This window comes from Camelus dromedarius, chromosome 9 (genome assembly GCF_036321535.1).
Source record: "Camelus dromedarius isolate mCamDro1 chromosome 9, mCamDro1.pat, whole genome shotgun sequence".
Taxonomy (NCBI): Eukaryota; Metazoa; Chordata; class Mammalia; order Artiodactyla; family Camelidae; genus Camelus; species Camelus dromedarius.
Window position 1 is genome coordinate 31,490,978 of NC_087444.1, and position 11,212 is coordinate 31,502,189.

The 11,212-nt window shown below is 41.0% G+C and overlaps 1 protein-coding gene across 4 annotated transcripts in view; it reads left to right on the forward strand.

The window, feature by feature from the left end:
* The window catches only part of WDR59 (WD repeat domain 59), a 75,975-nt gene extending 65,892 nt beyond the window's left edge, over nucleotides 1-10,083 (forward strand). For 2 of the 4 annotated variants that reach the window (XM_010991859.3, XM_010993215.3), the window contains one exon: nucleotides 6,609-10,083. In XM_010991859.3, the coding sequence (XP_010990161.3) occupies nucleotides 6,609-6,844 (236 nt within the window). In that variant the 3' untranslated portion in view covers nucleotides 6,845-10,083. Of the gene's footprint in view, nucleotides 1-547; nucleotides 655-3,416; nucleotides 4,253-6,608 lie in introns of those variants that run through there. The other 2 variants (XM_064488963.1, XM_064488964.1) reach the window with 2 other exon arrangements.
* The last annotated feature ends 1,129 nt before the right edge of the window (nucleotides 10,084-11,212 follow it).

The following is an 11,212-nucleotide window of genomic DNA, read 5'->3' on the forward strand; positions in this document are numbered from 1 at the left end:
ACTCAGTTTGGGACTGTCAGAAATGTTGGTGAGATTCAGGCTGTAGAAGTCATGTAAACAGTTGGATGTGAATCTGGAGCTTAAAGAAGAGTTTAGAACTAACATTCAGAATTTGGGACTCTACAGCACAGAAGTGGTATTCAAGCTGAGAGAATGGGGTTCTCTTACCTGGGAGCTAGTGGGTGGGGAGGAAGAGTAGGGAGGGAGCAAATAAGAGAGTCCTCTCCCACTGGGCCTTGAGAGAAACCAGAACCTGGAGCTTGAGTCTTGGAGGAAGAACCAGAAACAGAGACTTAGAATGAGATACCAGTGAGTTTTGAGGAAAAGCAAGACTGTGATATGAAAGAAGTTAAGAGGAGATATGTTTTCTGAAGAGGGACATAAACAGTGGCCTGAACACATGTTGATTTCCTCTCTCCCCTAGACCCCACCTCAGAGTCTATATAGAGCTTTTCCAAAAAGGCACAACCATGCAAGGAGAGGTGATGTGGGCAATATAGTTTGGGACCTGGGAGGCAGATGGGTTAGTGGTGGCTGATTTTTACAGGAAGAAAGTTGAACCATGAACGGGGAGGCCGAAAACAACACACACGGCAGAACCCTCAGAGGGCTCGGGGCTCAGTGGTACCTGGTACCTCTGGAAGTAACATGAAGGTGAGATCAAAAACAGGAGTATTGTTTGATGGCCTTTCTGGGGTCCCCAGGTCCCCAGCCCTAGTTGGCAGAACAGTTATTACCTTTCCTCTTCCCCAGCAGAGAACTGGAAGCTCACTCCCCAAAGAAGGTGACAGATTTCCAGATAAAGGGGCTGCCAAGTAGCTAGCATATGAATGAAGATAGACCCAGGGATAAAGAGAAGATCCTAGAACCTTCCAGAGAGAGAAAGAAAACAGGTCACATACAAAGGGTAGAAATATGAATAGCGTCACACTTCTCAGGGACAGCAAACTAGATTCTGGAACTGGACGACGGCAGTGCAGCATTGCCTTGCCATTTCTTAAGAAAATGATCCTCTTGGAATCTCTTAGAATTCTAGCCTATAATTCTGTACCCAAGTTAGCCATCAAGTGTGAAAGTAAACCTTCAGCCTATCTGAGGAGGAGAAATAGAGTCAACCCAGGAAACCAGGGCGTCGGAGGGATGATGGTGAAGGAAGATGTATGTGACAGACCTGAAGATAGACCAGTCCAGGTTGGAGCTTCAGAGCATTGTCTCCAAAAAGAGAAAATTGAAAAAATACCTAGTGTATTCCAGTGTTTAATGTCTTTATAGAAGATTCAGATGTTTGAGAGAGTTTGGAGATAAAGTATCAATAAGCGTGTAACTAAGCAAACAAAAAAACAGAAGTAACTGTAGGAAAAACAAAATGTGCAAGAAAGGAAGGAGGTTACCATGGTACATGGCTTGGCTTGAATAATATTTACCTAGAGAAACAATGTGGAAACAATACTGATCCAACCAAAGGATCATAGAACCGTGTGGGGAAGATGAGGGACAGGTGGTGTATGAGTCTGGGCGGGAAGACTGGGGAGTGAAAGGGAGCTTCCACTGTGGAAGGCAAATAGACTACTTAAATATGACAATTAAGAAATAGCTTTATAACCGTATGTGGAGACAGCAAGGTAAAAACAGTAGAGACAGTTAAATGGATTGGAAGAATTTCCTTAGGGAGTGATGGGTGTTGGGGTGAAAGGGAAGGCTGGTTTTGATAATACAATGTATAGAATAATTTGACTCTTTAAATTGTGTAAATACAGTTTCAATTTTACAAAACAAGCCAAAGAAATACATCGATTTAGATATTGAATAACAAGGATTATTTTAATACAGATTATTTTGGTGCACGTCCATGAAGAAATGCAGGCACAAAATGCCGTTTGGGTAATATATTTTTCAGAGCATCCACATGAATGAAAGTATACCAGGGAGAGATTAATGATGGCCTGGAGCAATTTGTCTTTTAAGATTAGTTTTCAGGAAAATGAATGAATCACAGAGCTAGGTAGCTGATATGTCAATCCATCAGCTAGTCTCTTATTGACATCTCCTATTATAAAGGGTTCTGGGTTCTTTGGGCTGGAAAAGGAACTGTAAGGTGTAGTTTGGGGAGGGGACGATTCAGGAAGTCTATAATCCAGAGAGACAAAACATGAGCTCCTAAGACTTAAATGATATTCAAGAATGAATAGTATGTCCTGATACCATTCAAACAATATTACCAGATTTAAAAAGCGAGGGCAGTTGTGGGGGTGGATTGTGAGAGTCACAGACAAAAACATTAAGTATTTTATCCTTTAAGTTTTTCCTTTCAAAGAGTCAGGTTGCCCAAGTACAGGAAACAGTAGGTGTTAAATAGGACAAGGTTGCCAGGTTGGTCTTGTGGTGAAAAATCAGCAATTTCCTCTCACACTTATCACATCTGCAAGGGTCATCCCGTATCGGCAGCAAGATTTGAGGGATAAAGTTGTTTTCATTTAGGGTACTGGATTTTGGAAAGAACTGGAGGCTTCCTGTATTTTGAGGGGATAATGCTAGACAGGGTATTCTTTAAAAAATAATCTCTGTGTGAAAGATGATTTTGTTTCTATTTTTTTTCCGTTGAGGTGCGTGGCACTAGGTCAGAATGGTGGCAGAGCAAGGTGCAGCCCCACCCTCAGTTCCTGCCCCAGAGGTGCAGTTCAGCTCACCTAAATTTTATTCAGCAAGTTTCTGTTTCAGTTTATTAATTTAATGTCTTACTTACTTGGCTTTATTGTTTTTATTTACATTTGTGTAATGTGATGTTATTAACACACACAACTCTTTTATAGGGTTAACAAACTAGAACCTCCTTATGACACTAAGCCTTTGGAGTTAGCTTCTGCCTGGAGGTTTTGTAAAGCCATGGGAGTCATAATTTGATCATTCCATGTGCCAGCAGTGTTTTTATTGTCCTCGTTAGTTCATCTGTTACGAACCAAGAATGATCCATTTCACTTATGCTGGGTTTCACCTGCAAAGCCTGTATACCTGTGGTTGTATGTCTCCTTCCCTGAGATCCCCAAGTTTGTCCATGTTCCTATGAAAGACACGTGACAGCTTTGTGACTTTCTCATAGTTTTACAAGTACAGATCTTTTATGTCCTTAGGTAGATTTATTCCTAGGTATTTTATTATTTTTGATGTGATGGTAAATGGGATTGTTTCCTCAGTTTCTCTTTCTGATAGTTCATTGTGAATGTATTTAAATGCAACAGATTTCTGTATATTAATTTTTGTAGCCTGCAACTTTACTGAATTCATTGATGAGCTCTAGTAGTTTTCTGCTGGTGTCTAGGATTTTCTTTGTATAGTATTTTGTCATCTACGAACAGTGAGTTTTACTTTCTAATTTGGATTCCTTTTGTTTCTTTTTCTTCTCTGATTGCTGTGTCTAGGACTTCCAGTACTATGTTGAATAAAAGTGGTGAGAGTGGGCATCCTTGTCTTGACCTTGATCTTACAGGAAATGCTTTCATCTTTTCACAATTGAGTATGATGTTAGTTCTGGGTCTGTCATATATGACTTTTATAATGTTGAGGTATGTTCCCTCTTTGCCCACTTTCTGGAGAATTTTTATCATAAATGGATGGTGAATTTTGTCAAAAGCTTTTTTTGCATCTATTGAGATAATCATATGGTTTTTATTCTTCACTTTGTTTATGTGGTGTATCACATTGATTGATTTGTGGATATTGAAAAACCTTTGTATCCCTGGGATAAATCTCACTTGATCATGGTATATGATACTTTTCCTATATTGTTGGATTTGATTTGCTAATATTTTGTTGAGGATTTTTGTGTCTATATTCATCAGTGATACTGGCCTATCATTTTTGTCATATACCTATCTGATTTTGGTATCAGGGTGATGGCCTTGTAGAGTTCCTTCTTCTGTAATTTTTCGGAATAGTTTGAGAAGGATAGATGTTAACTCTTTTCTAAATGTTTGGTTTGTGAAGCCATCTGGTCCTGAAATTTTTGTTTGTTGGGAAAGTTTTAAAATTACTGATTCAATTTCATTACTGGTAATTGGTCTGTTCATATTTCTTATTTCTTCCTGGTTCAATCTCAGAAGATTGTACATTTCTAAGCAATTCTGAACACATTCCACGTCCCTTGGTACCTCCTAGAGGTGTTCACCAGCATGGCCCAAAGTGTGCATATGCTCTTCCTGTTAACTAGCGGTCATTCCATTGTGTGTAACAATAAAATGCAAGAGAGAAACATTAATATTATGCTCAGTGACTTAGTGTTTTTATATTTTCTGTCTTTGGGAATTTATATCTGTTTGGAAATTGTCCACACCTCCAAAGAGTATTCCTTAGCTAAATGAAATATTAGTTCGAGGTCTTAAAGTTAATAAGGATATTAGAAATTAAGTTTAAGTGACACACTATAGAGAAACATAATTACTAATGATACATTGAATTTTTCAGAGATGACATTTTAATCATTTTACCCAGATTGAAATGGAGAATAATTAAGTTTAAATTTATAATTATCTCAAGTGCCAAAGAACAACCCCTCTTAAAAGACGTGTTATTATAATTCAGTTTACTTGAACATACAATTTTTACATTTTCATAATTTTAAATGTTGAATTTTTTCAAACCAATAAAACCAATGACGGTAATTTAAGAAATGTCAACTAATCAGTTTTTAATGTGAACATAAACCAAAACATCAACTAATCAGTTCTTAATGAGAACAGAAACCAAAGTCTTGCATAATATAAAAAGTTATGCTTAGAGAGAGAAGACATAGGTATCTTTAACCAGAATTGTCAAAGTAGTTTATCTCAGGATTTACCTTAACTAGGGACTGCCATAAAACTGTTGCTCTTACTTACCATGTATTTAAAATCTCTGTTGATAAATTTTTTATGACTACCTATTTATTTTTAATTTTTTACAGTTTTTAAAGGTTATACTCCATTTACAGTTATTACAAAACATTGGCTATATTCCCCATATTGTACATTACATATTTCTGGCCTGTCTTACATCCAGTAGTTTGTACCTTCCATCGCCCCACCCCATAACGCTCCACCCTGCCTCTGCCCCCCAGCCATGACTGCTTATTGTTGTAAAGCACAGGAGCTGGAGCCCAGGACGCTTCCTCTGCTGTAAGAGGTGGAAGAAGAGGAGCAAACCTAGGGAGATGTGATGATTTAGGGGTTCAGAAGAAGGGGCCTACATTCGAAGACTTCTATGCTCTCAGGGAAGGGAGAAAAGAGACTGTTAGGTGAGGAGAGAGAGGTGTGTGGGAAGACTTTAAGAATGCGGTAGAGTGTGAAGTAGCCACCATCTGGGGTTAGAAGAGAGAGTCCGACTGCTGCACGCCCCGCGAGGAGTCGGTCCAGAGGTGCCATTGTGAGGCGCCCATCGTGACCGAGTGCCTTCCCTCAGGAAAGCTCGCGGGCGGCCTTGGAGGAGGCCAGTGATGGGGCTCATCCAGGTTGAGGTTTTGCCGGGTAGTACCGTGAGGGAGAGAGGGGCAGAGGAGTTGAGGATTTTTCCAAAAAGTGACTATGAAGTAGGTTCGTGTAATTCAGGCTGCTCCAGGGGAAACTGCCGTCACAAAGGGGATGAGCACGTGAAGGTGCAAGTGAAGGCAGTGGATTAGAGGGGCTAGGACAGTGACCTGGGGGGCCAGGTGTGCAGAGGGTTAGTGGCGTGGATCTTGAAGACACCAAGGATTGAGGGAAGATTGAAGTCATCAGTGTGTTCGGAGTGTGTCCAAGATGGCAGTAGATGACAGCAGAGGAAAAGGGGGAGAGGCTGGTGAAACCAGGTGGCAGTAGCCTCAAGAGGAAAGGTGCCATCTAGAGGCAATTATGTGGCACCCATCCCTCTGCCTCTCTGTTCTTAGGACTTAAGGATCCTTTTTGGGAGGTCCAGAGGCATCGGGATTTGTTTAGGGCCAGGTGGTGAGAGGACCATTCCCAGGAGAGCTTGGAGAGCACATGGGAAGATTTATACCATGGTGCCATGGAAGGCTGGGCAGGGAGGAGGAAGGATCTCCAGAGCAGCGGGAATGAAGGGGGGTGATAGGCTGTGAGCGTGTGTGGCCAGGACCCATGGTGGTAACTGGAGCAGGCTGGATTTGTGGAGGAGGCTAGGGACCGGTTGATCAGGGTGGCCCTGACCACTCTCCCTGCGCTGGGGTGGCATTGTCGTGTCCTGACTCCATCCATCTTAGGCTGCTGGGTCATTGGCAGGCAGGTAGAGAAGAGATTCTAAGACCAGCCAGCTGTCACCTGAGTCCATCAGTGCTTTCAGCAAATGTTTGTTCACTGCCTTCTCTGTGTCAGCACCTGGGATTTCATGTAGGGCCTCTGAGAGCCAGGCACCTGCCACGCGCTCTGCCCCCGCCTCGCCACTGCAGTGACAGCACCTCCTCTTTATAAGACATAGCAAGATTGTAGAAGACGGGATTCTGCTGTTTAAAAAAAAAATTGAAAAACATGGGTCTAATAGGATCCCACAGAATCCTAAAATGAGTACATCTTTCTTACAATGAGCAGTTCCCCTCTGCGGAACAAAACTCATCGTGTCTCTTTTCTGGCATCTCCACCTTCCTCCAGAGTTCGGCGTGTACTGCAGCCACTGCCGGAGTGAGGTCCGGGGCACACAGTGCGCGATCTGCAAAGGCTTCACCTTTCAGTGCGCCATCTGCCACGTGGCTGTGAGAGGATCGTCTAATTTCTGCCTGACCTGTGGGCACGGGGGACACACCAGCCACATGATGGAGTGGTTTCGGACCCAGGAGGTGTGTCCCACTGGGTGTGGGTGCCACTGCCTGCTTGAAAGCACTTTCTGAACTTAAAGCTGTGAAAGTTGTCAGAAATCCCAGAGGACCCTCGTGCATGCGGGTGACAAGCTCTCAGCCAGGAGAGAGACTCCAGAACCCACCCCCAAGAGACCAAGATGTGCTCCCCTCAAAGATTGACATAGCACCAGTTGTTCACAAGCCTTTGTCCTCTCTTCTTTGGCTGTTGGTGGTGGGGGTGTCGGTGGAGGAGGATGTTGGCAGATATGCAGAGCTGCACAGACAGGTGGAAGTTTTCTTGGAGAAGAGCCCCTGCCTCCAGAGCTGTGTTTACCTTTTTTTTTCCCCCGAGCAAAAAAGAACCATTTATTTCTCTAAACGTCATTCGTATTTTGCAAAAGGAGCCTATGCCGAGGATGAGCTTACTTTCTGAAGGATAATGTGCAAATCTCATTAGCCACTGGGCTGTGATAGTAAAGTGTGGGACACTCATGATCACTGGCGACCCAGACACACCTTTTCTGACATCACAGTAAAGTCAGAGCTGTGCTTACCTTTAAGGTGTTAACCTTAAACCACGAAACAGTGTCCTTTCTGATGCCATCACAGAGACCAAAGTCAGAGGCAAAGGACAGTCCCTTGAGCCAGAGGACTATGGACATTAATTTAGTTGACAGATGGGCCTATGACATAAGTTGGTGCATTTAATGGACTGTGGCCTTTTAAAATATGAATTATAAATATGTAATGTACTTGAGGATCCTTAAGACTTTTTTGTTTGTTTGTTATTTTTCTTCCAAATGCTCTCCCTTGGCTAATAAAATTCTAGTCATTGTTTGAAAAAAAAGAGATGAGGAAGTTGAACAACATTTTAGTGGATCTTTTTTTATTCTACTTCTAACTGAAATTAACTCTCTGTGATGGGACCAAAGTCAGTGCTCAATCAATTCTTTTAGCAAAAGGAAAATGAGATTACTTGCAGCATTGCTGTGAAAGTCTCCCGTTGCTGCTGTGCAGGTTGGCCTGGTTCCAATACATGTCTTTCCTCTTCTCTTGGGCTCTGTCTACCCTTCAGCCTATGTTTATCTATGTTCCAAGTGATTATGACTCAGATGGCCACTGATTCTTCAGAATGATTTTCAGTGTTTCCCAGTTTGTATGTGCCAGGAAAGAGAAATCTTTTCAATATCGCCTCTGAAATTGATACTTGTCTCATAGAATTTCACAATTCCAAATTAACTGACTTAAGGACTATAATTCCGTGTCTCAAAATATGGAAGTGTGGTGCATCACTGTGTTTTAAACTACGGGTTAGGACCCATTAATAGATTGTGAGATCAATTTAGTGGATAAAAACCAGAATTTTAAAAAAATGGATTAGAGTGGAAGAGAGATATCAGAACAAACTAGACGTAGTTAGGGTAAACATTGTCTGGTGTAACTTGTTTACAAGTGTCTGTGCACATGTGTACAATGGATTACAGTGTAAATTCATTTCTTACTGAGGGTTGTGGTCAAAACATTTTGAAAACACTGTTTTGGATGATGCTTTGGATGGGCGCAAAACACTGACATAAGAAGAGCCTAGAACCTGTGCAGTGAGAGCAGGTGGTTCAACCCTGGGCTCTGATGAGTGGGCTGAATAACTCAGTGCAGTGGGTACACTGGGAGGCTGATAAAGCATCGGGCCAAGGAAATCTGAATTTGTTCACTCTCTCCTCTTCGCTTGTTTGTGTCAACGCTGCTATAAAGGCACCACAAAATAGGCTGACTAATTTACAGTGAGCTGAAGGATCTGTTGTGTTCCTCAGTGAAATCACACCATTTGCCAACAATGGGCTTTTCCTCTTCCTCCACTGCTGAAGCTAATGTCAAAATTTGTCCCTGTCTGTCCCCATCAAGAATTACATGTTTTATTGTTTTGTTTTTCTTGTTTTTCTTGTTTTATTGTTATAGGAGTTTGGTCTTTCTAAAACTGAAAAACCTTAATAATGGGTATTAAGGAATAATGCTTAGAACATTACATAATGTCTTCTTTCAGTGTGTGCATTTTTTAAAAATTTCTAAGTTATTGGCTCAAAATATTTAAAAATATTCCTGTTTGGAAATATTTTAGTCTGGATGGTGGCCGTGGTCAGTATTCTCTCTGCTTCAGAATAGATTATTACAGGCACCTAAGTCCTTTTCTGTTTGTTTTTAAAAATAATACAAGCTATGTTCTAAAGTACCTTTGAACCTGGCAAGGAAAACAGGACTAGTAGCTTTATTTGTGCAGCAGAAACAAAAAGTTTCTTAGGGGTCTGCTGGAAAGAATGGGGGGGCCAGGTGAGCTTCTGGGCCACCAGCTCGATTTTATGCCCCTGTCCTCACACCCCCTAAAACACAAATGGTATACTGCCATGTAGGTAGAATCGATGCTGCTTTAATTTTTTTTTAATTTCCTCTAATATAAAAATACATTCAGTCTAAAGCTACTGAGCTCACATGCTGGGAGCTCCTTCCCTTATTCTGTGATTCCCTGAGTGGCTGGCAGGATTTCGGAGAAAGCTGGCTCCTTTTTGGTGGCTTAAAATGGCAGGAGCTTGAGGGAAAGACAGGAGTCATTTGTGCTGTCCGAAGACCGGTGCTGTAGCTTCCCTTGTGCTGAAGGGGAGGGGGAGCTGTCAGTGGTCTCTGTGCAGCAGAACAATTTCTTAGAAGATTGATTTTGCCAGCTGTGGGAGAATCGTTCTGAAAACAGGGTTATACCATTTCATACCTTCCTCAAAGTTGGAACTGACAATAGAGTCTTATACACACACTCCAGGGTAGATCCCAGGGGCTGTGTTTTGAAAGCTATGCCCAGTGATAATGTCATCTGCTCCTTTTTCTAACAAGTAAAGAAGATCATCAGCTTTGAGGAAGACTTGAATACTTGTCAAGCTGCTTATAACACAGTCCCTTCTGAGGAAATCCTGATAACTTACCTTCAACGTTAAAAAGCAGTTTCTTCTCCATCTTTGTTGATAAACTGTTTGGTACTGATATTATTTTGCACTTGGTCTTAAAAGCACTTGATTGATTTCCCAGAACAGCCGTGTTATTTTGGTTGTAAATGATAAACGCTATGATTTGGTGAAATTTTGTCAACTACACACCGTGGCACAGGTGCAGATGGATAACCAGTCCAGTAAAATCTGATTCAGGTGTTTGTTAATTTCTGCTTCAAAAACAAAAATGTTTTCATTGCAATTGGTGAAACAATACATGGAAATAAAATTAAATTAATAAACATAAGATTAATAATCTTCCTCCTGTCTTCCCAGCAACCAGTGTTAACCGTGTGCTTACCCTGAAACTTTTCTGACATACAAACATGCAAACAAATGTTAGAAGGAATTTTTTGTTTGTAGGAAAATGTGATTATATTATACATTTTGCACTGCAGTTGGCCTTTCTCACTTGTCCTATCTGTCCCTAAGTGCCTGGAGACACCAGGCAGCACCAGCAGGGACCAGGGGAGCCCCAGTGGCACGAGATAAATTAAGCATACCAAAATAATACCACAAAGGCTCTGATAATTGTGTTTGGAACCACAGCCCACAAAAGTAGGCCAGGCCCACTGATAAAAGTTAAACCTAAACGGGGTGACTGCTAAAATACAAAATTTAAATAGGACCTAGAGCCTCCTAATAACTGCCAAAATGTCCAGGATACAATGGAAAATTGCCTGTCATACCAAGAACCAGGATGATCACACTTGAATGAAAAAAGACAAATCAGTGATGCCAACACTGGGATGAACAAACGTTAGAATTACTTGGGAGGATTTTAAAGCAGCCATCGTGCTAAAGCTTCCACAATCGATTCCAAATTCTCTTGAAACAAATTGAAATTTAGACAATCTCAGCAAAGAAATAGAAGTTACAAGAAATAACCAAATGGAAATTTTAGAGCTGAAAATACAATAACACATTTTTAAAACTCACTGAATCGAGTCAAGAGTGGAGTGGAAATGACAGAAGATAGAATCAATGAACTTGAGGATAGAATTTACCCAATCTGAACAGAGAAAAAGTTAATTGCAAAACAAAACAAAACACCAGAGCCGTAGGAACAATAACAAAAGACAACATTTGTACATTAGAGTCCCAAAAGAGGTCTGAAAAGAGAGGGGCTGAAAATAACATTCAAAGAAATAATGTCCAGAAATTTCCCAAATTAGTGAAAAACATAAACCCAATGATTCAACTACTTGAAATGTGCTTGTTTTAAAAGTTTATATTTATTAATTTATCCAAATAGCGTAAATCCAAAGAAATCCATGTCAAGACATACCACAATTAAACTTCTGAAATTCAAGACAAAGAAAAAAATCTTAAAAGCACCAGAGAGAAACAACACATTATCTGTGGGAGAACAATTCAGATGACACTGTAT